This window comes from Macadamia integrifolia, chromosome 2, assembly GCF_013358625.1.
Source record: "Macadamia integrifolia cultivar HAES 741 chromosome 2, SCU_Mint_v3, whole genome shotgun sequence".
NCBI classification, from domain to species: Eukaryota; Viridiplantae; Streptophyta; class Magnoliopsida; order Proteales; family Proteaceae; genus Macadamia; species Macadamia integrifolia.
Window position 1 is genome coordinate 20737274 of NC_056558.1, and position 20023 is coordinate 20757296.

At 36.9% G+C, this 20023-nt stretch overlaps 2 protein-coding genes across 2 annotated transcripts; both read left to right on the top strand.

Annotated features, from left to right (window-relative positions):
* The first annotated feature begins 82 nt into the window (after positions 1-82).
* Positions 83-8091, top strand: LOC122088996 (transcription elongation factor SPT4 homolog 2-like). Its single transcript, XM_042658404.1, has 6 exons — positions 83-383; positions 1712-1868; positions 2167-2258; positions 2634-2689; positions 5560-5621; positions 7652-8091. The coding sequence occupies exons 2-6, from the start codon at positions 1782-1784 to the stop codon at positions 7700-7702; spliced, it is 348 nt and encodes a 115-aa protein (XP_042514338.1). The 5' UTR covers positions 83-383; positions 1712-1781; the 3' UTR covers positions 7703-8091.
* A 4338-nt stretch (positions 8092-12429) lies between these two features.
* LOC122071259 (transcription factor bHLH3-like) lies at positions 12430-15080 on the top strand. The gene is given in 3 exon segments (XM_042635585.1): positions 12430-12730; positions 12824-13958; positions 13961-15080. Coding segments are annotated over 2 exon segments (1611 nt in total). The 5' UTR covers positions 12430-12730; positions 12824-13291; the 3' UTR covers positions 14905-15080.
* Positions 15081-20023: the final 4943 nt, after the last annotated feature.

Here is a 20023-nt window from a genome sequence, read left to right on the forward strand (position 1 = left end):
AGACAGAGCAGAACTCGAACCCGAACCCGAACCCGAACCCGAACCCGAACCCAGCCCTTCTTCGACATCTCAGGATATCAAAACAGGGACTTGACCCCTTCTTCTCCAAGTTGGAAGTTGGAAACCTAGCCCTTACCTCCTTCTTCTCCTTCTCCGTTCCCGGAAGCCGGCGAGTGAGGGTGATAGTTATAACAATCAATAACCCCTCTCCTTTTATTGTCTCCTTTTCTCTTTCCATCGAAGGCGATTTCAGCGGCGGGAGGGCGACTTGCCGCTCCTCTTCTCCGGCGAGTCACTATCTGAGGCTATTTTGTTGAGCCCCTCCCCCGGTGCCCCCTTCTTCTTCTCCATATCCGTTCGGCCAGCGAATCTATCTGTTCTCTGTAAGTTTTTTCTCAGAATGAAGGGAATGCATATCTCTCTCCTCTCTGTAAATTTGTCTCCTATCATTGTTAAACAAACAATCAAGTTGGATTGGACTTGGCCATGAGTAATGGTTCATCCCAAGTCAGGCCCTAACCACTTGTAAGGTATTTGGTCTACCGGAATGAACATTTGGCTGAGTTTGAGATACCCAAACTCAGAAGTGTTATTGGACCCAACCTTAAACCTTCTGTGTCATAAGTTAATCCTTAACCCAAAATTCGAAAGGAAAGAGCTAAACTTGGTTGGGTTCTTAATGAGAACATCTGCTCGATGAGACTGCAAATTATCTCCACATTAAGAGCTTTTTGGATATGACGGTGGAGAAGGCAGCTAGCATGATTAAGGGGAGGACTCCGAAGCAGATTCGGGAGGTTTTCGATAGTAAGAACGATTTTACTCCAGAAGAAGATGAGCGGCTCTGGAAAGAGAATACTGGGCTTTCCAGTGAGTTTTAATCTAAGAGAAACGAGGAGGTTGAAACGAAAGAGTAATTAATTAAACAGTTTTTTCTTAAAAAGGAAATATATCTAGAAACTGGGTACTACAATTAAAATAATGGGTTTTTGGTTAATCTGATTTTTGAGTGTGCAGGGTTATAGTTGTAGCTGTAGATTTGAAGTTTTTTTGTTTGTTTTCAGTAGCTTGTTTGTTGCTCTAGTCTGTGAATCATGTTCACAGTCCACTCCAGTACTTTACAACTGAAAGAAAAGTCCTCGTGCAAGTCTAGTATTTTAGTTCAGAATGTCTGAACTTATATTGGGTTTCTTCTATTTGTTCTGTTATTGGCGTTCTTATTGTTAGAGGTGAAGCTGCAATGCTTGTGTTATTTCTCATTTTGCTTCTTTCGAACTTCCTCTTACCCTTTTCAGGGGTTGTACTCAATTGATATTAGATGTAGAAGTCCAGCAGAATGAGGAATGATTGCAAATTGGAAACCTAGATTGGATTTAATTGTTCATGAAAGCATGAGAGATTATAATTTAGTTGCAAACCATCAGTTTTAGTTCATTCTTAATATCAGAATAAACCCGTATTCTACCCAAAAAAAGAAAAAAAAAAACCCCTTATTCTTGCATCCACTAGTATAATTGTTATTTTCATTTGATGGTTCGACCTCTAACAGATACAATTGTTGAATCCACCTACTTATTGTTATTTTGATTTTTTTTTTCTTTAATGTAGTCTGCGATCCAAGAATTGAATAGAATTATTATGTTCTTGGTAGATTGTGGGATAAGTGTTGAGATCTGCCTTGCTGATATCATACTTTCAATCAATTATGCAGGGTGTAATTTACCCTCTTTTTAATAAGAAAGGAAGAAGAAAAGTGCTCCTACTGCATTTGACGTCTGAAGATGGCAAATTTTGCGCAGATTCCGACAAGCTTTGGTCACGAGCTACGGGCTTGCCTTCGCTGCAGGCTTGTCAAGACTTACGATCAGGTAATTCGCTTTTTCTCTGTGCTTAGGGTTAATATCTCCTGTTAGTTAATCCAATCGACTTTCCATTCCACCACTGGAGCCCTGAAGTTCATTAACCTTTAGGCTAGGGTTGTTTGTTTGTTTGTTAGTTATAAATAATTATTTTTCTTTATTTTATTACTTATATTGTGTTGTTCCCTATTTCTGACAGGGTGAATGTGGACCATATGGTTGCACTTCTTATTTTATTCGTAGTTTCTCTCATTGCGGCTCTTTTTTTTTTTTAATCTATTTATCTCTTATTGTGGTGGATGTTCAGTTTAGAGAATCAGGATGTGAAAACTGCCCCTTTTTTGGCATGGACAAAGATCACGAGCGTGTGGTGGAATGCACCACTCCTAATTTTACTGGGTAAATTTTATACTGTTTGTTGTCTACTCATGTTTTATCTTTAGTTTTCTAGGAACTTTGTTTCTTTTGAACCGTTTCAGGCCCTCGATTTTGAATCTCAAATATTATCCAATTTGATTGGAAAGGTGGACAGCACATTCGTCTGTTGTCCCTTGATACTGATTCCTGGATTAGATCCTTGTTGGTATCTTTAAGAAGGTTGAAAAACCATCAAGAAATGCTAGTTGCTGCTGGTTCTGCTGTATGTAATTTCTCAGTCTCATCATTGTTCGTTGAGGGCCAGAGCTCAATTTGCATAAATCACAGTAAATCGATTAAAAGGCACTGGTCATATTGGCTTCCAGTCATTGACAATATTTGTTTGTATCTTTCTAGGATAATCTCGGTCATGGATCCAAGTAGAAGTTGGTCTGCTCGATGGTTGCGCATAGGTAAGTTTATAGTTGTGCCAATTAAATATTTATTATTTTATTTCTAAATTTTTAGGCTTCTCCTTGGGTTCACAATTATGGATATGAAATTATGGTACATTATTTTTAAATTTCTGCTCAGCACAATTTCCCATTTTGAAAAATTTGTCTACGGAGTGGCATTATTGTTGTTCTGGATAGTGTTTATTATACCTTTTCTTAATCAAAAACCTTAAAGTGGGAATTCTATTTCAAACAGTTGACTTGATCTAGTAATTTTAATTGGAGAAAATGTGGACAAGGCAAGCTACCATTTAATCTAATTTGAAGTTTCTGAACTTATGCATTCAAATGTTTTTGTATTATCCATTCAGTTAATGAGATCAATGTTTTATTAGTTGTGTCGATTGTGTTGATGTGCAAACTTATGGTCAAAATATTGGAGATGTTAGTTTGATGGCAGTGGAACCTTCAGAAACTCTATGTTAATGGCTGCCAAAAAAAAAAGGATGAACTTTTACTTTGATTAGAAATTTCGCGTAGGTGATCTTTCATTTTTTCTTGGCGGTTGCCTGGGATTTATACAACACAGAATGAGAATTTTGGGAAAGCCACATATTATGACGTGGGAAATGCAAACATTTTTGGATGTGCAGTTATTTTATTTGATGGAATGGCAAAAGTTTCGTAGATGAGCGCTTGATGAGGTTGTTTAATCTCTTCCATTTGAAGGCAGATGTAGCCATCAACCATCTGACTCCTACGATCTACATTGCAAAATTTGTAGCCCACCTCACCCATTTTGACCACCATCTAGTGGATTTTTCTCCCCTTCTATCTTCAGCTGTAAAATCAGTGGAGGGCTGATTTGGCACAGAAATTTCAGGTTCCGTCCCATTTTTAGAAGAATTGTTTTGCAACCCTAGGTTTTATCTACTTACAAACTTGGGTTCAGTCTGTCAATGTTTCAGCGAATGTGTTTCACAGTTACATGTGGTCTCTTGATTTGTAGATCTCCTTGTTGTTCATGACGTATCATTTTTAGACATCGCCTGCTGATTATGTAGTGGAATTCAGAGACTAAAGAGCATATAAAGCTAGAAAGCATCTAAAACATTATTTCAGACATTGTGAATTAAATTTTTTTGAATATGCTGTAAAGATTATAAAATCTTGTTATTAGGACTTGAAAGCCTCCAGTAATCGGTACTCTTTGTGTTGTCCCATGAAATCACCTTATCCAGTTCATTATTTACCGGTCAGGGGCCCATCAAAAGACCACTAAAAAATTACTCCTGCAGTAGTTTTTTCTTTCGTTTCTATGATCTTTTCTCTGTTTGGGATGGAAGTGCCATTGTGGCGTCTCACCTGTTTCTGATCATTTCCACTGTTGACTTTTGCTTGTTTGCCTATCGTTCTTCCTTGCATGTTCCATATGCTGTGTTATTGTTGGCCTCAGGGCTTGAAACAAGTTGGATATATGTTTAGGGTCTAAGATGGAATTGGTGGATTCAAATTGTTGCAGTCCAGATGTCTCGACATATCCAAAGCCAGGTCTAATTGGATCACGATTCATAAAGATTAGCTAAATACTGTTATACTCCTTTTTTTTAATTTCTTCGTTTATATAGCATATGGCATGCCTTGATCTATCCAACATCTGGTTCTGGAATGTAAAATTTATCTGTTTTTAAGATCCTAACCTGGTAAAAATGATTGGGAATTAGATTGATTCAGGATATGATCTTCATTTCCTGCGTAGTTGGGTTATTTGGGCCAATCTTGGGTTTCATATTTCCCCTCTGTTTCATTGCCCTTGCTCAAGAAACCAACATTAGACATTGTTCTAAAGACATCGTCAATTTGCTTTGCTTTGGTTCCCTTTATCGAGATTGGAGGTCAGTTTTATTTATTCTATTCTAGTTCTATTATGTCATTAAACCTAATTAATTAATGGGGAAAAGATCCGCACACTGTCTCTGTGCAGATTCTTTCCATGCTTTCTCACAAAAAATGTGGGCTCCACACATTTATTTTGTTTTTATTTTTAATATATTTTTTGAACATGTGGGGCCCACATGGATTGATTTCTTTTTCAGACCACTAATTGGTGGCAGTGTGCAGTTTCCTTCCCATGCTGCTGGCAGCGTGAGCGTGGGAAACCTCTCCCTTAATTAATTGTGGTTCTTTCTTTTTTAAAGAAAAAATATTTTTCCCATTTTTTAAAACTGGGGAATGGGTTGTTTTCATTATCACAATGCCATCTGAAAAGCTACTTCATGTAAAACTTTTATTTCTGTTATCTAGATTAATAGGTTGCTTTTTTTTATTTTTTTCTATTCCAGATGTAGTATATACTTGAAGGGGTAGGGTTTCCCATGACACCCGACTTTTGTTTTTGGTGTATAAAGGAATCTGCACATGGACAGTGTGCGGATCCTTTTCCCATACTGCAAATATTTAATCAATTGTGGATTTTTTTTTCAAGATATTTTTTGTTTGTTTTTATATTTTGGCTGTTTTCATTGTCCTGATGATCTGATAAGCTATTCGGCTTTGGAACTTATTCCTGTTATCAATTTGCTTTACTTTAATTCCTCATTTCCTCTTATCTAGAATGGAGGTTACTTTTATTTTATTCTTTCCAGATCTATTATATCCCTAAACCTAATTGATCAATTGGTGTCCTTTCTCTTTTTCAAGATTTTTTTTTTCGTGTGTATTGTGTTTATTATACTGATGTATCTGAAAAGTTACTTGGCTTTGAAACTCAACCCTTTGTCCCTTTCTTCGTCACTCTTCTATTACTGTTTGCTTCCTTTCAGGTGTTTGGGTAATTTGATTCTTGTTGCCATCTAGAAGACTGAATTTGTTGGTCCCATTTTTTGCAGGAAGATTTGTTCCTGGTTGCTACACTCTTGCTGTCTCAGAAGCACTCCCAGAAGAACTGCAGGTTTGAATCTTTATCTATCCTCCATTTAAATCCATCGATAGCCTCTAGATCTTTCGATTTCTGAATTGATTTACAAGTCTGTAGGTTCTAGCATGCACTGGTTTGGTAATTACATATCACAACTGATGCAGTCGGGTTATTTTGTTGGTGTGCTAATAGTTTGGCCTATGGTTTATTCACACCATTCCTATTTTATACAAGTAGCACACTGATGCTTATCATGTACATTAACTGTACCCAGTTCGTGATGGTTCTTTGGTATTAACCAATTTGTGGGATGTTCATAATTATGTCTTGACCATCTTTGCAACTCTGGCGATTTCTCTCCTTCCCCTGGCTCTGGCAATCTTTCCACGACTCCTGCATCATGGTTCATGGAGGGATTTCATCTATGGCAACCAAGTTCAAAATGGGGTTTTCAGATTTCAGGTTTAGATTTCATGGTCAAGGTTTCATTGCCTTTCGGGTGAATTTGGCAAATCCCAACAATGGCAAAGAAAGTAATAAATGATCCACATGAAGAGCTTTGGAAATGGATGGTCCTGATCTGTTTGTGGAAAAAACAAAATGTGACATAGAGCGTTGACAATTATCTTAACACTTTTATACTTATATCTAGAGATAATAGGTCTAAAGGGCTTTCTAGTGTCAAATTGAGCTTATGTGTTTGAATGCACAAAATGACCCTTTATCTCATTACATTGATTTCCTTTACCAGTAGTTGTATGAGTCCTTGTTTGGAACTCAGCTCTTGGCAAAAAATGGAAGTGGTCTTGAAGTGTGAGCAGGATGTGTATTTGATTTGAGTAAGAGTAATTTCTACCTTCTTCATGTCCCGGGATTTGACAACAGAATCTATGTTAGATTTCAGTATGATATCCATTTTAATCTTATTTTGGATGCTATGTGATTGATGTATCCCTTTAATGCTTAAAGGAAATTTTTATCGGACTCATACAATCGGCCATGATGGTGCATAATATTGGGCAGTTTAAGAAGCGTCATATGGATAAACTAAGTGTGGCTGAGATGTTGAGATAGATATGTGGAAAACTAGGAAGGTTAAAATAAGGAATGGCCATATTAGAGCTGAGTTGGGAGTAGCTCTGATTCATGATAAGCTTTGAGAGAGTTGTTTGAGGTGCCACGACAGTGTCCAATCGATACCTTGGGATGCACCACTTCATTGGAGTGATTCAATTCAGATTGAAGGTCTGAGAGTAACCAGGGGTAAGGCTGAAATAACCATAGGAGAAGAAGTGAGGAAAGACATGATAGATTAGGCCTTGTTTCATGCATGACCTCAAATAGAGCTAATTGGAGAGCAATGATGCATGTGACCGACCCATTTAGTTGGGACAAGGCTTTGTTTTTGTTGCTTGTCATTGTGGGCGGTATCATTGCCAGTCCTGGAAGCTGTTGGGGAAGAAAGACAGATATTATGATGATGATCTTTAATGGCATTCTTCAGGTGAAAGAAGAATTGCTTGGTTTTGGCGATAGACAAAAACAATGGACTTGGCAGGATTCCCCCCTCCTCAATATGTTTAATTATCAAGATAGGCTGGGAATCACTAGAAACTCTAACGACATCCAATTTCTCTGACAATGTCCCTACGTGCATAGTTGTCAAGGCATTGCCTAGGCATCCAGGCAGCTTATTCCGGATGGGTGCCTTGGTCGCCTAGGTGGCGGCTCCTAGTCGCCTTGTAAGTTTTTCCATAGGTTTTGTTTCCCCACCCCCTTGACTGCCTTGGTTAACTATGCCTACCTTATGTGTTGGTTCTCCTGGATATTTCCATCATAGTCCTCTTTTTTATTTTTTTGGGAGGAGGTGTTTTTGGTTGGCAGACCTATTTCTGCCTAGTGGTATGGGGCTTGAAAGTATTGGCAACCTCCACACTCTTTCTCATACATCCACACGTAATTCCAATTGGTGCCTATGTTAGAAATTTGTGATCTGGTTTATTTTCTTTACTGTTTATTCTTCGTTGCTCTAGTCTGAACTCATTTTCTCTGGGCCATTGTAGGCCATATGTGAGGAGGAACGTGTCCAATATATACCACCAAAACGTGGATAGCACCCTTCTATGGAAATGAAAGCAGATGCTGATATATGCAAGCGTACCCACTGATAAGGCTCATCAACTTGTTCCTTGAAGGAATTACAGTCAGTTTCTGTTGTGACCTTGATTTTGATAAGGCAGTTTTAGCCTTTCCCAGTAGACTAAATATAGGTTTCCTTAATTTGTATGGAGTGAAGAGCTAAAGAAAGGTAAGGTACATAATAAAGGTGTATACATCACCAATTAAGACCTTGGTTATACTGTAAATGAAAGTAAGTCTTCACTGTTCGATGCCTTTGGACCTGTCTGGGCCCTGCACTGGAATGATTTTGTTGTTTAATGGATTTAGTGCCTTGTGGGTTGATTCTGTGATTTATATGAATACAAAGGAAACCCTTCTTTTATAGGAGAAGACAGGATTATATCAAAGTTTCAATTTCAGCTTACTCTCGAGTAGGGGGCTCAGGAAGTTGATTCTTTGCTCGGCTGCAAAAAATGTCAAGGTTATCAGCGAACGATCACTCTTCTGAGAAGAGCTATGCGCTTGGTACAGGGTGCCTATTAGGTTTCCACTCGGCTCCGCCTCTTCATCGGTTTCTTCCACTTTCTTCCGAGGCACCAATCTATTATGCTGGAAGGTCTTTAGTAGATGGTTGGCCAAGCTCTTATGAAGTAACAAGCTTGTGCTTACAAAGTGCCAAGTGAGGAATCATATCCCATCTGCTATATGCTCAGGATCTACATCTCCTCTTGTTGGATATTGTAAAAAAAAAAAATTAACTTCTATTTTATAATATCCTAGAAAGTGGGAATCATATCCCATCTGCTATATGCTCTATGTTTACTACTATTTTGCTCTTACGTTTATTCCATCAGTAAAAAAAAATTGCTTTGTTTATATTCTATTCTACTCATCAAGATTTTGAGACCAAAATAATCCTCCATGTACGATTAATTATCCTTTGAAATGGCTCTCATGCCCCTTCTGTGCTCAATGGGTGCCACTCACTAGTTTACAGTACACGGGTGGTATTGCCATCCCTCTCTTTTTTTTTATAGAACTGTTTTGCCTATATTATTTGTAATTTCAATTTTAGTTCAATCTTTTAACATTGCTCATTTTAGCCTATAAAAGAATGAGAAAGAATTTAAAAAGTTTCATTCATGAAGATGCCATTTCATTATAAAAGATTCTATTATAATTTTTGTAATTTTATTATCATAGAGAGGGTTTTCTTTGATGCTAACGTATAATTTTGCACCAATGGACGTCATGGTTTTGGTTTGTGGATCAAGTCTTTGTACGAAAATTATTTTCGCACAGTGTTTGATCTACACTTGACTTTACTAAAAACAAAAACCAATTGAATGAGGAAAAAGATTAATTGGAATCTAAATGTGGATCAAATAGTGTACGAGAATGATTCTCGTATGAATAACTGATCCGGACTCATGGTTTTGAATCATCAGCTAAAAATTTTAATGGAAGAAAGAGAGTTTGGGGTCCTCAAGTTTGTGAGAAGGTGTACGAAGGAATCCAGCTGTCTTGCAATTCCTTTTCCCTTATTGTTACTTTGAACTCAATTTTTATTTGAATCTTTTACCAATGTCTATTTCAGCATACAATAAGAATGGGAAGGGATTTAAAAATCATATCTAGCAAAGAGAGAGAGAGAGAGAGAGAGAGAGAGATAGAGAGAGAGAACGCTGTTAGGTTGTGTAATATACGTTAGTGTCTCCTTGTGCTTTTCTTTCTCCTCTTATGAAGTGATATTTATGCCCCCTATTATGAGAGGATAAAGAAAGACACAAAGAGGTACTATAAATGCAATTCCTAAGATATCTTATATCATAAAGAAACTTTTTCGCTGTAAAGAATCTAGTGGTATTTGAACTCAAGCACATGGTGATGCTATTATCTCTCTATTATGTGTCAAGTCGATTACAAACTCCCTCTTTGATATATATGTATTTTGTAGACCTCTCAAATATATTAAGTGTTCAAAAAGTGACTCAAAAATTGCAAACAATAGAAAAATGCCATAACATTCAATTATTGATTTTTTATTTTTTTATTTATTTTTTATTTTTTATTTTTTTAATGAGAGTGATTGTTATTTTATAGTTTTATAGATTATAGTCATGGCTATAGAGGTGGTGGTAGAGGTAGGGGAGAGAGCGATGGGGTAGCAAGGATTGAGGTGGAGCCAGGATCGGTTGCAAATTATAATTTAAGAATTTTGAAATATTAAGGGAGAAAGAGATGTAAATCTTTGTTTTATAAAAAAACTGATAAAAGAACTTTACTAGTTTGAGTAAATATTGGGCAAGTAAAGATTTTAGAGAAGTGAATAAAAAAAAGTTTATTTGTTTTTTGGGAAAATAAACTGTACGCTAGTGCTTCCCTAAGTCTATCTCTCTACTCTCTCAATAAAATAATATATTTACCCTCTATTATAAGAGGGGAGAGATAGGTTCCAGAAGTACTAGCATATGCTACAATCTTGAATAAGAAACTATTACTCTTTTTTTTATTGATAATTTTTATTTTATTTTTTGATAAAAACATCAACAAACAAACAACAACAAAAAAGATAAATTCTCACCTTTTTCCCCCTTCTGTAGTCCCAGGGTCTTAGGTATTTAAGGTATCGATATCAAACTATTAATGCCCATATAAGTCTCAGAGGATAGCAATAATTATTGATTGTATTAAGTTGGATTAGACTATTTTGCCCTTCTAATTATTTATACCTTGATTTTTTTTTGGATAGGGTGGGGTCCATTTGACCCTCCCCTTAAATAGAAAACATTATTATGATTTCAATATCAGATCAATAACAAATACCAACAAAATACTGATATTTATCTATCGATATGATCAATCTAATATCAATACTTAGAAGAATGTTGATACTGAAACAAAAATATAATTTTTGCAATTATCCAAACAATAATGCACAAGAGATTTTTTTTTTTTTTCTTTTCTTTTTTGGAGAACAAGAGCGTGTACAATCGAAGACCTCCTGAAGACGAGAAGATTTGATTGGACAGGGGTGGTGGGCCCTACAGATTATTCTGTATTGATTCTTTATTACCCGTTCATTACCCTGGTGGCCCTTCCCAGAAGTGTCTCTCACATGGTATCCGTGACATTTCAATACTCTATTTTGATTCCCACGGGTTCTACCACTTTCAAAAAATAAATCTTTCTACAAGTCTTTCACATGTGGTCCCACGTGGGGTGGCGATCACGAATATTAAACTTCTAAGGGTTCATAGTAGAATACAAAGTTATTTAAGATCCTATGTTAAGTCAAATTTTATTTCCATGTTGCTGTCATCCATGGTCCCAGCTTAGAAAGGCTACCACAACAAATAGGTTCTTTTGATAAAGTCTACCCACTAGTGATAAGTGAATACAAAGAAAAAGATCTTTGTAATGGTCCCTCCCTACAAGCTTTGCCTCCCAAGTCTTTGATTTTGTTGCTCAAATTAAGGGAGGAATGGTAGTTCAAACATTCAACTAGTAAGAAGAGTAATATTGACAATTAGATAATGGATGAATCGGGTGAATCTTTTTTTGTGGGTGTAACAGTAGTCTTTCTATTATGACTTCGTGGTTATAAATTCGAATTAAGGAAACAGTCTCTTAGCAAAGCAAGGATAAGGTTGTGTACATTTGGCTCTCCCCCATACCCTCTAGTAGTAGGAGTCTCGTGCACTGACCATATGGATGAAACGAAAGTAACAAGACCTTAAATTCTTCACATGGATAACTTACAGAGTGATTACTCATCTAACAGCTGATTTGTATAGCTCAACCATTCATATGGCTCAAAAAATACATGGGTTATGTAGATAAACTCATCTAAAAAACTATAGAGGCAACATTACTAGCAAAGGGTTCTTTCATGGCATATTAAGAATCCTTCCATTGACAACTTATATGTCTTCCATGTGGTATTTCTTTTTGCATCCAAATTATACTTGGCATGTGTAAACCATCATCTATTGAGATGTTGGTACATGTTGTACACACCATTAAAATAGAAAGTCTCTAATTTTCAAATCAATCTTGTTAAAATTAATCATATAATCTAAAATAATTGTTGATAGCAAAAACATATCCACATCAAAAGTCTAGGGATGTTTTTCCATGCCTTCTCACATGCTAATCAAGTGGGTTTTTCACTGATGCACTATTTTCTCTCTAATTATGTGGCATCTTAACTATAAAAAACGATTTACCATACCATGATTGGTAATTTGATGTAGGGTAAAAGATTGCTTGCACATTGTCTAGCGTGAAAAACCCCTCTCTGTTGTTGAAAGTAGAAAGATTAAAATCTCAAAATGATGCATTTTATAATGGAGATGGATTATCATATTTGACATATGGTTAATTCGAGAGGATGATGGGCTTTCCATGTCATGTTTGGTTATTGACCTTCAGTGCAACTTGAAGGATGATGGGCTTTCCATGTTATGTTTGGTTGTTAATCTTCCATGCAACTTGAAAGATGAATGGCCAAGGAAAGGCTTTGTTGACAAGTTATAGGCTTATAGCCACTCATGTCTGTTGTAAGGGAAATTAAATTGAAGTGGTTTAAAAGAAAAAACATTTACGGTATAATGATAAATAGATTTTGGGTACATTTTGAATGGTATAGCTGTTCTATGGCCGTTCTTGTTTATTGTAGCGCTAATGAAGTCGGAGACTCGGAGTGGTCTAAAATAACATTTACGGTATAATGTTAAATAGGTTTTGTTCTACATTGAATGGTTTAACATTTTGTTCGGTTGCATAAGTTTCTCGTTGAAAAAAAAAACAACTCTTGGCGATCTGAGTTTTGCGAGGTTGGAGAGGAAGAGAATCTGGGAAATTAGGGTTTTTTAATTCTTTATACAGCGGAGTTGGTGCTTTAATTGCCGTGTGAAAACCCTAAATTTGTTTACGGAGAGCTGGAACAGAAGTGGCTTGGTGGTCTGCGATTCTAGGGTTTTTGGCTGAAAGAGATTTCACGTTTCTTGGGTCTTAAGGTAGGCTACTGAACCAGGGTGGTTGTGTTTTTTTGGAAACCATTGAGATACTTAGGTGGAAATGCGGAAATCAAAGCTCAAATTTGGTTGCAGATCTATGGAGATGGTTGGAAACGTAGTTCATCTTCGAAGAAAGAGGAAGGCTTACGATGCAGGGAGCATTAAGGTGGCATCCCTTCTAACTTTGATCCCTTCTCTGATGTTGTAGTATATTCATCAACCGAAAATAAAAATGGAAGTTTAGTAATGTATTTTGCAGTTAGAGAAAATGAAGCATGAGAAGAAGATTATTTGTTGAAAACCCACCTCTATAATCTTGATTCTCTGATGTTGTAGTTTTATCTATCAACCAAAAGGAAAAATGTAAGTGTTGTAATGTATTATGCAGTTAGACAAGAGGAAGCTTGAGAAGAAGATCTGTGGAAAGGGTTGTAGTAATTTTTTACTTTGATTAGTGTGCTGGCTCTTGTTGGATATCTGAACATAGAGACTGAAACGAAAAGGGTATTTGTTCCCAAAGCTTTTCTGGATTTTAGTCAGTGTTTCTCAGACTTAGCAGATATGGGTGAGCAGAGTGATGTGAGGGGGAGCTTATGGTCTAACGAGGAAGAGAAGGCTATGGCGGAAGCTGTTTTGGGTGCTGAAGTCTGTGACTTCTTGACTTCCCCAAGCTATGTTTTACCAGAATTGGTTACAGCCGCTGGCGACAAAAGTGTGCAGCAGGAGCTATGCCAGCTTGTTGAAGGTTCGAATTGGGCCTACGCCATTTTCTGGCAGCTCTCAAGGTGTAAATCTGGTGAGTTGGCCTTGGTATGGGGAGACGGGCACTGCAGAGAACCCAGGGGAGACGAAAGAGAAGAAGATGGAACCTCGGAGGATTCTGAATCACATAAGAAGGTTGGAGGAGAGAAAGAGCAGGAGATGAGGAAGCAGGTGCTTCAGAAGCTTCACTCCTATGGTGGATCAAAGGAGGATAGCTGCACAGCACGGTTGGATTCCGTTTCGGATGTGAAGATGTTCTACCTTACATCTATGTATTATTCATTCAAACATGATGCCCAGGCTGGTCCTGCACTTTCGATTGCCTCCCGTAGACCAATTTGGGTTGTGGGCCAGAAGGTTTGTGCAGATCATTATCAGTCAAGATCATATTTGGCAAAAGCAGCTGGCTTTAGGACCCTGGTTTATGTTCCAATCGATTCAGGGGTGCTCGAACTTGGTTCTGTAAATCACTCCAAGAAGATCAAAATGGCTTGCAGATGATTAAAACTTTACTCGGGGATTCCAGTTCACGTCAGTCAACATCAACAGCAACAGCAACAGCAACAACAACAACAACAACATCGGCCCCAAAGATCTTTGGCCATGACCTTAGTTTGGGCAGTTCAAATCCTCGTTCAATCACTATTAATTTCTCTCCGAAGGTGGAAGAAGATGAGGGTTTCCAATTAGAATCCTACAATGTGCAAGCAGCAGTCCCTAGACATGGTAAAACCATAGCTATGAGTAAAGAAATGGGCACTAACCGAGTCGTTGGAACTTTCCCCAATGGCTGCAGAAGTGAAGAAAATGAAGTAAAACTGTTTGCACAGCCTAGACAGATGGTCGTTGGGGCTCTAACCCAATCAAGGGTTGGTGAACAATCAAAGGATGACATGCTGCCTCGGCCTGATGAGCGGAAACCTAGGAAAAGAGGGAGAAAGCCTGCTAATGGGAGAGAGGAGCCGTTGAACCATGTGGAAGCAGAGAGGCAAAGGCGGGAGAAGCTTAATCAACGGTTTTATGCATTAAGAGCAGTTGTTCCCAACATTTCAAAGATGGACAAGGCCTCGTTGCTTGGAGATGCCATTACCCATATCACTGATCTCCAAATGAAGATTAGGCTGTTGGAAACTGAAAAAGAGATGGTGAATGGAAACCAAAAGCATTTACCTGCTCCGGAGATTGATGTTCAGACAAGGAATGAGGACACTGTTGTTCGTGTCAGCTGCCCACTAGATTCACACCCTATCTCTAAAGTTATCAAGGCATTTAGAGAAAACGAAGTTATGGTTCGAGAATCAAATGTTTCAACCACGGACAATGACTCACTTCTTCATACGTTTTCCATCCGACCTCAAAATGGTACAAGTGAACATTTGAAGGAGAAGTTGGTTGCTGCCCTTTCAAGATGACCTGATTAGAAAATTGTAATATTAGTTTCTGTGCATCTTGCTTTTTTTTTCAAACTTTTTGTTGACCACTCCAAAGTGGCAATTCCTGATATTGGAATTGCTTGTACTGTACTGTGAATGAAGTGTCGATCATTCTAATATATTTGTGTGTCCAGCCTTTGCTGAGACTGTTATAACTTTGGATAGTCATGTCTATGTGGCTGCATTTGTTTCCTTGTTAGTTTATGGTTTGACAATTTTACTGGGGATTTTTTTTTTTTTTTTGTTTCTTATATTCCAATTATTTTATTCAGAATTAGTATTGCATAAATTGTTTTATATGCTTCACTAGTTTTAGTTTGTGTGGACCATCTCAAGTCATATTCTTCGAAGGTATGATCTTTCTTTCCATAAAGCTAGTAGTATATGAGGTCAGTTGGGTCATCAGGCTAAGCGACTAGGATGCTTAACTCTGCATAGGGGTCAAGGGCAGGGCCTACTAGTGATTGGTTATTTGTTGATTGTGCAGATTGATGCAGGTATTGAGCTCTTTCCTAACCTAGTTGTACTATTAGTTTTCTTTTGTAGAATCTGAAAAAGGAACAGAAAAAAAAAAGATGCAAACTTATTGATAGGGTTAAGTTGCAGACCAGAAAATTGATCTCCTTCAAAAAGAATAGTAATCAGCTGCAACATGGGATGTGAAGATGGTCAACGTAATGAAAATTAAGATAGAAATCGGCAGATAACCTATGTGCTTTACAATCTATATGCTGGGTGAAAGCAGCAGACCTGAACCAATTGGTTGAAAATTTTTGTGTAGAAATTTGGTGAACTATGGTAGAACTTGAAAATTCTGGAACTGTATCTGCAGAACCTGGAACTAAGTAGAAGAATGACTGAAAAGAGAGATTGGAGGGTGGTGTAGAGATTGTCCCCTTGGAATTCTCCTGGCACAAGAGGGAATCCATCTTCTCCATGAATCCACATACATACAATATCGCTGGGTCTGAAAAGCTCAATCGTTTGCCTTCTATGGTGGGCCAAATTACAAAAGTATTTAACTTTTTATAGACTTGGAGAAACTCTGGCTTATACTCACTGGGATAACTGATACCTAGTATGAATCAGAAATTAGCTTTGAAAGCAAGAGAAATAAACATATCTAATTATTAGCCTAAAAGACCCCTAACTTCATATCCTACTGGAATAACACTAAAAACTAAAATAAATTTAACTTAATACCTTTTTTTTTTGGTGAACTAAATTAACACTGACCAACTCAAACCCTAATGCAACTAGGAATGATCCATAACAGAAACAAAACATAAGGAAACCAAAAGGGAAACCCAAGAATGGATCCAATGGCTAGTCAAAAGATCATCATGGCTGGGGAAGGGGCTATTTAGTCCTTCCTTCTCTCGGGTTTTGTAAGCCCACAACCTGCATGTAGACCCTTTTCTGCTATTGCACTTTAAGCTTAGCTTTCAGGATTCATGTTTAACTGATGTTAGATAAATGTTTTGGGTTAGCTTCCAGAATGACAGCCTTTGCACCAGGGTGAAAAACACTGATGCGAAGCTTGGGAAGTGACAGGTTTTGAAATTAGTGATGTATTACGAATTTGGATTTGCACAGAAATGTGCATTAGGTAAGTCCATAACCAGTACCAGAAGATGCTCCATAATAACCAGTTTCTTTTGTTACATCATATCAGTTGCTAAAAGAAATGGAGTTGGTTGACATAGGAAGAGGTGCTTTGAAAGGGTTAAATGATGGAAACACATTGATCCAGTGAGATGAAAATCTTATAAGCATGTCTATGAAACATAATGTGTGGCAATGAAAAATTTGTTAAACAGCTCATACACTGATATATCTGATATGAGATTGTTGAGATTGATGAGTGGCAAGACCACTGAAACCAGAATTAAAATGACTGGGGGGAAAATAGGAGTATTCACTTTGGGGAATTTATAAAAGAGACTCTTGAGATGGTTTGGTCACAGGCAAGAAAGATGAATCACAGTTACAGGAAGGATGGCCCTTTGTGATCATTTGTTAAAGTGTCAACTAGGAAATCTCTTAGCCATTGTTTGCCTAGCACTGATCCCATCACCTCCATCAGGGTTTAGGGAGTTGATGGTATCAGGCAGCCACTCAAGTACTATTGAATTTTCTTGTTTTAAAGAAGAAAAAAAAAAAAAAAAATGGTTTTAAGTATCGGTGCGTATCGGCTGATACGTATCCGTATCGGTAGGCATCGGCACGATACATACCGATACGCTACGGGGAATTTTGGGCTTCTTTTTGTGTATCGGCGTATCGTACGTATCGTGCCGTACTGTATCGGTACCGATACGTACGATACTCTACGATACGAACTTTTGAAAATCTAAAAATTCCCGAGAGTATCGGTACCGTATCGGTACGTATCGAAGGTATCGTGCAATATCGAGCCGTATCGTACTGTATCGGTACGATACGGCTACTTAAGTGTGAATTTTTTGTTGTTTGAAACAAACACTTCACACTCTCACCAACAATTTTCTAGATTTTTTATATGTTATGTAAAAACAAGTGTTCTACAACTTCCATGGAAATTTTTGATTTTTCTTAAAAAAAAATATATTTTTAATTTTTTTTTATTCCGAAATTAATTAAAAAAGAAAAATCCCCAAAATATTTTTTTTAAAAAAATTTAGTTCATTCAACTCTTAAAAATAATGTCATAACTTACAATTACTAAATACATGATTTCAAATGAAACCCACATTTTTTCCCCAAAAAAGTGAGGGTTTCAAATTTTTTTTTTTATTTCTCAGATCTACTCAGATATATTGGTCCACACTTTGTTGATTTTTTATATGTTCTTTAAAAACATTTAATCTACAACTTCTATAAAAAAAATTTAATTTTTCTACAATGAATGGGAGACCCACTACCATAAATATTTCGACTGGGGTAAATATTGTGCCTATATTCGACAAGTGCAGAATATCATCGTAGTTGCTCCTATTGAAAAAGAAGGTCCTAGCCAAGGATTTGAACCACCACGACACTCTTCACGGCACTCATCACAGTGGCAATGGCAATGAGGAAAGAAAAAACTGTAAGAAACTCAAACCTCATCATTTTGAACATTTTCAACTGAATATATTTGTCTATCAATACGATACCCTCTACTTAAGTATTTATGCATTCTACATGTTATATATAGCTTTTTTTAACTATTTTTTTATGCAAAAATGTATAAAAATGTGTTCCCTATCCATTTATATGCGTATCTTTAGCGTATCTTAGCGTATCTCCGATACGATACGATACCCTCCGATAGGTATCTTAATTTTGACCGACCGATACGGTGACCGATACCGATACTTTAATCCTTGATCTGGAGAGACTTGTTAGAAAAGATATTGATGGCTTTGAGTTAAAAGCAAGAATGACTTTAAATAAGTATAGTTTATTGCCAAAACTGGATTTGTGTACCCAACTTCGTTTGATGGCATAAGGCTTAATTGAGTTTGAGCTGTGATTGGATTTGCATTATAAATTTTTTGTGGGCAAGATATAGAAGGTAAATGGGATTCTGTAGTTGTATTTCTATGCAGTGTCCATTTGGCTCAACCTACGCCCAATCCAACTAGTTGGATTGACCATGTAAATCACTAAATCCTGTTCCATTTTTATGATTTGCCTTTAATGATTAGTTGGCCCTTGTGTAAATCACTAAATCCTGTTCCATTTTTTCATATTATTTTTGTAAATGGAGTTTTTGTAGTTTTCCCCCTGTAATCAGTCAGTCGTCCATACTGATATGCATTTTGAGGTTTATCTCTCTATTTTCTGTGGAATAAGCTAAATTCAATCCATGGTTCTCTAAATGCTAAATTTCTATATTCTATTTCTACCCTATCAAAATTTTATTAATGCTATTTATTTCCTAACTATGATTTAGTTAAGCTAAAGCTTGCTTGATCTGCGTTTAACAACTTCAGCACCTAATTTTTTTTATTTGGTTGATAAAGCAGAATTAAGAGGTTTTAAAATAATAAAATTGAAAAATGTACAATTACAGCAGAAAGCCAGCAATGAAAAAAATAAAAGAGCAGACACCTCAAACTATAAATTTCAAAATTTAAATCTGCAAACTGGACTCCTCTGAAAGAGGCCATAGCCCTCCAGATCTTGAGAACAGCTGTAGTGCCAAACACCTCACATATAGAACTCCAACATTGGATGTCCCTCAACCCTCCAAATATTAAAGATGAAGGAAGAGAAAGTAGACAAAATATGTGACCCATATCTAGAATCAAAATAACTCTTTTCAGAAAGTAGGCCTTAGAAACTTGAATGGATTTCTTAAGCTTGTCCTTAGACTCCTATTCTTGTCGAGGTATTTTGCGGGGTAAGAATTTTTCTGAATGAGGTTCTTTGTCTTTTTTCTATTTGTCCTCTCATCTCCTGAAATTCTTTCATGTTACTCATGTCGTTGTACCATGGTCATCTTGATGAGGTTGTTTCTAATGCTTATGGCCCAAACAGAGTAGAGTTTCCTATTAGCTGTGCTGTTATGGGATTTTTTCTTTTTTATGGTATTAGTAGGAAAGATTCTGCTTCATTATTGCCAGTTTCATGTATGCATATTTCCAATGGGAGCTTTGAAAGAGCATTTTCTTTATTTCTTATTGCTTGGGGTTTTGTTTCGACTTGCCAGAAACTATTCCTTCATTTAGGCTACCTAGCTGGCTTTACTCCCGGCATCACATATTCTGTTAAATGTTTGCTCAATTTCAATGTCTCCTTGCAGCCATACTTCAAACTGTTACTCTCTCTCTAGCTTATTATGTTGGGTATACATTTATAAGTTCTAGTATGCCCTCATTAGATTGAAATGCGTTTTATATCAGAAATCAAGGAACCCGCAAAACTAAAATTTGGTTCATCCACCTGAAAGAATGTTTATCTTGAATTTCATTGCCTGTTATTCTTTTACCCTGCATCTGCAGACCCTTTGAAATTCCTCTTGCTCCTAAGCCATATACTGCCTGTGTATCTTTTAGTGTATATACAAACCTTTATTATCTCCATTCTTTACCCATGATTCTGCCTGGAAACCTGACCAGTAAGACTTGTA

Bases quoted from the DNA above. Each gene is read 5' to 3' on its own strand.
- LOC122088996 (XM_042658404.1), top strand. From the start codon at position 1,782: ATGGCAAATTTTGCGCAGATTCCGACAAGCTTTGGTCACGAGCTACGG. The intron at 1,869-2,166 runs GTAATTCGCTTT...GTGGATGTTCAG, and splicing joins TTGTCAAGACTTACGATCAG to TTTAGAGAATCAGGATGTGA. The intron at 5,622-7,651 runs GTTTGAATCTTT...GGGCCATTGTAG, and splicing joins CACTCCCAGAAGAACTGCAG to GCCATATGTGAGGAGGAACG.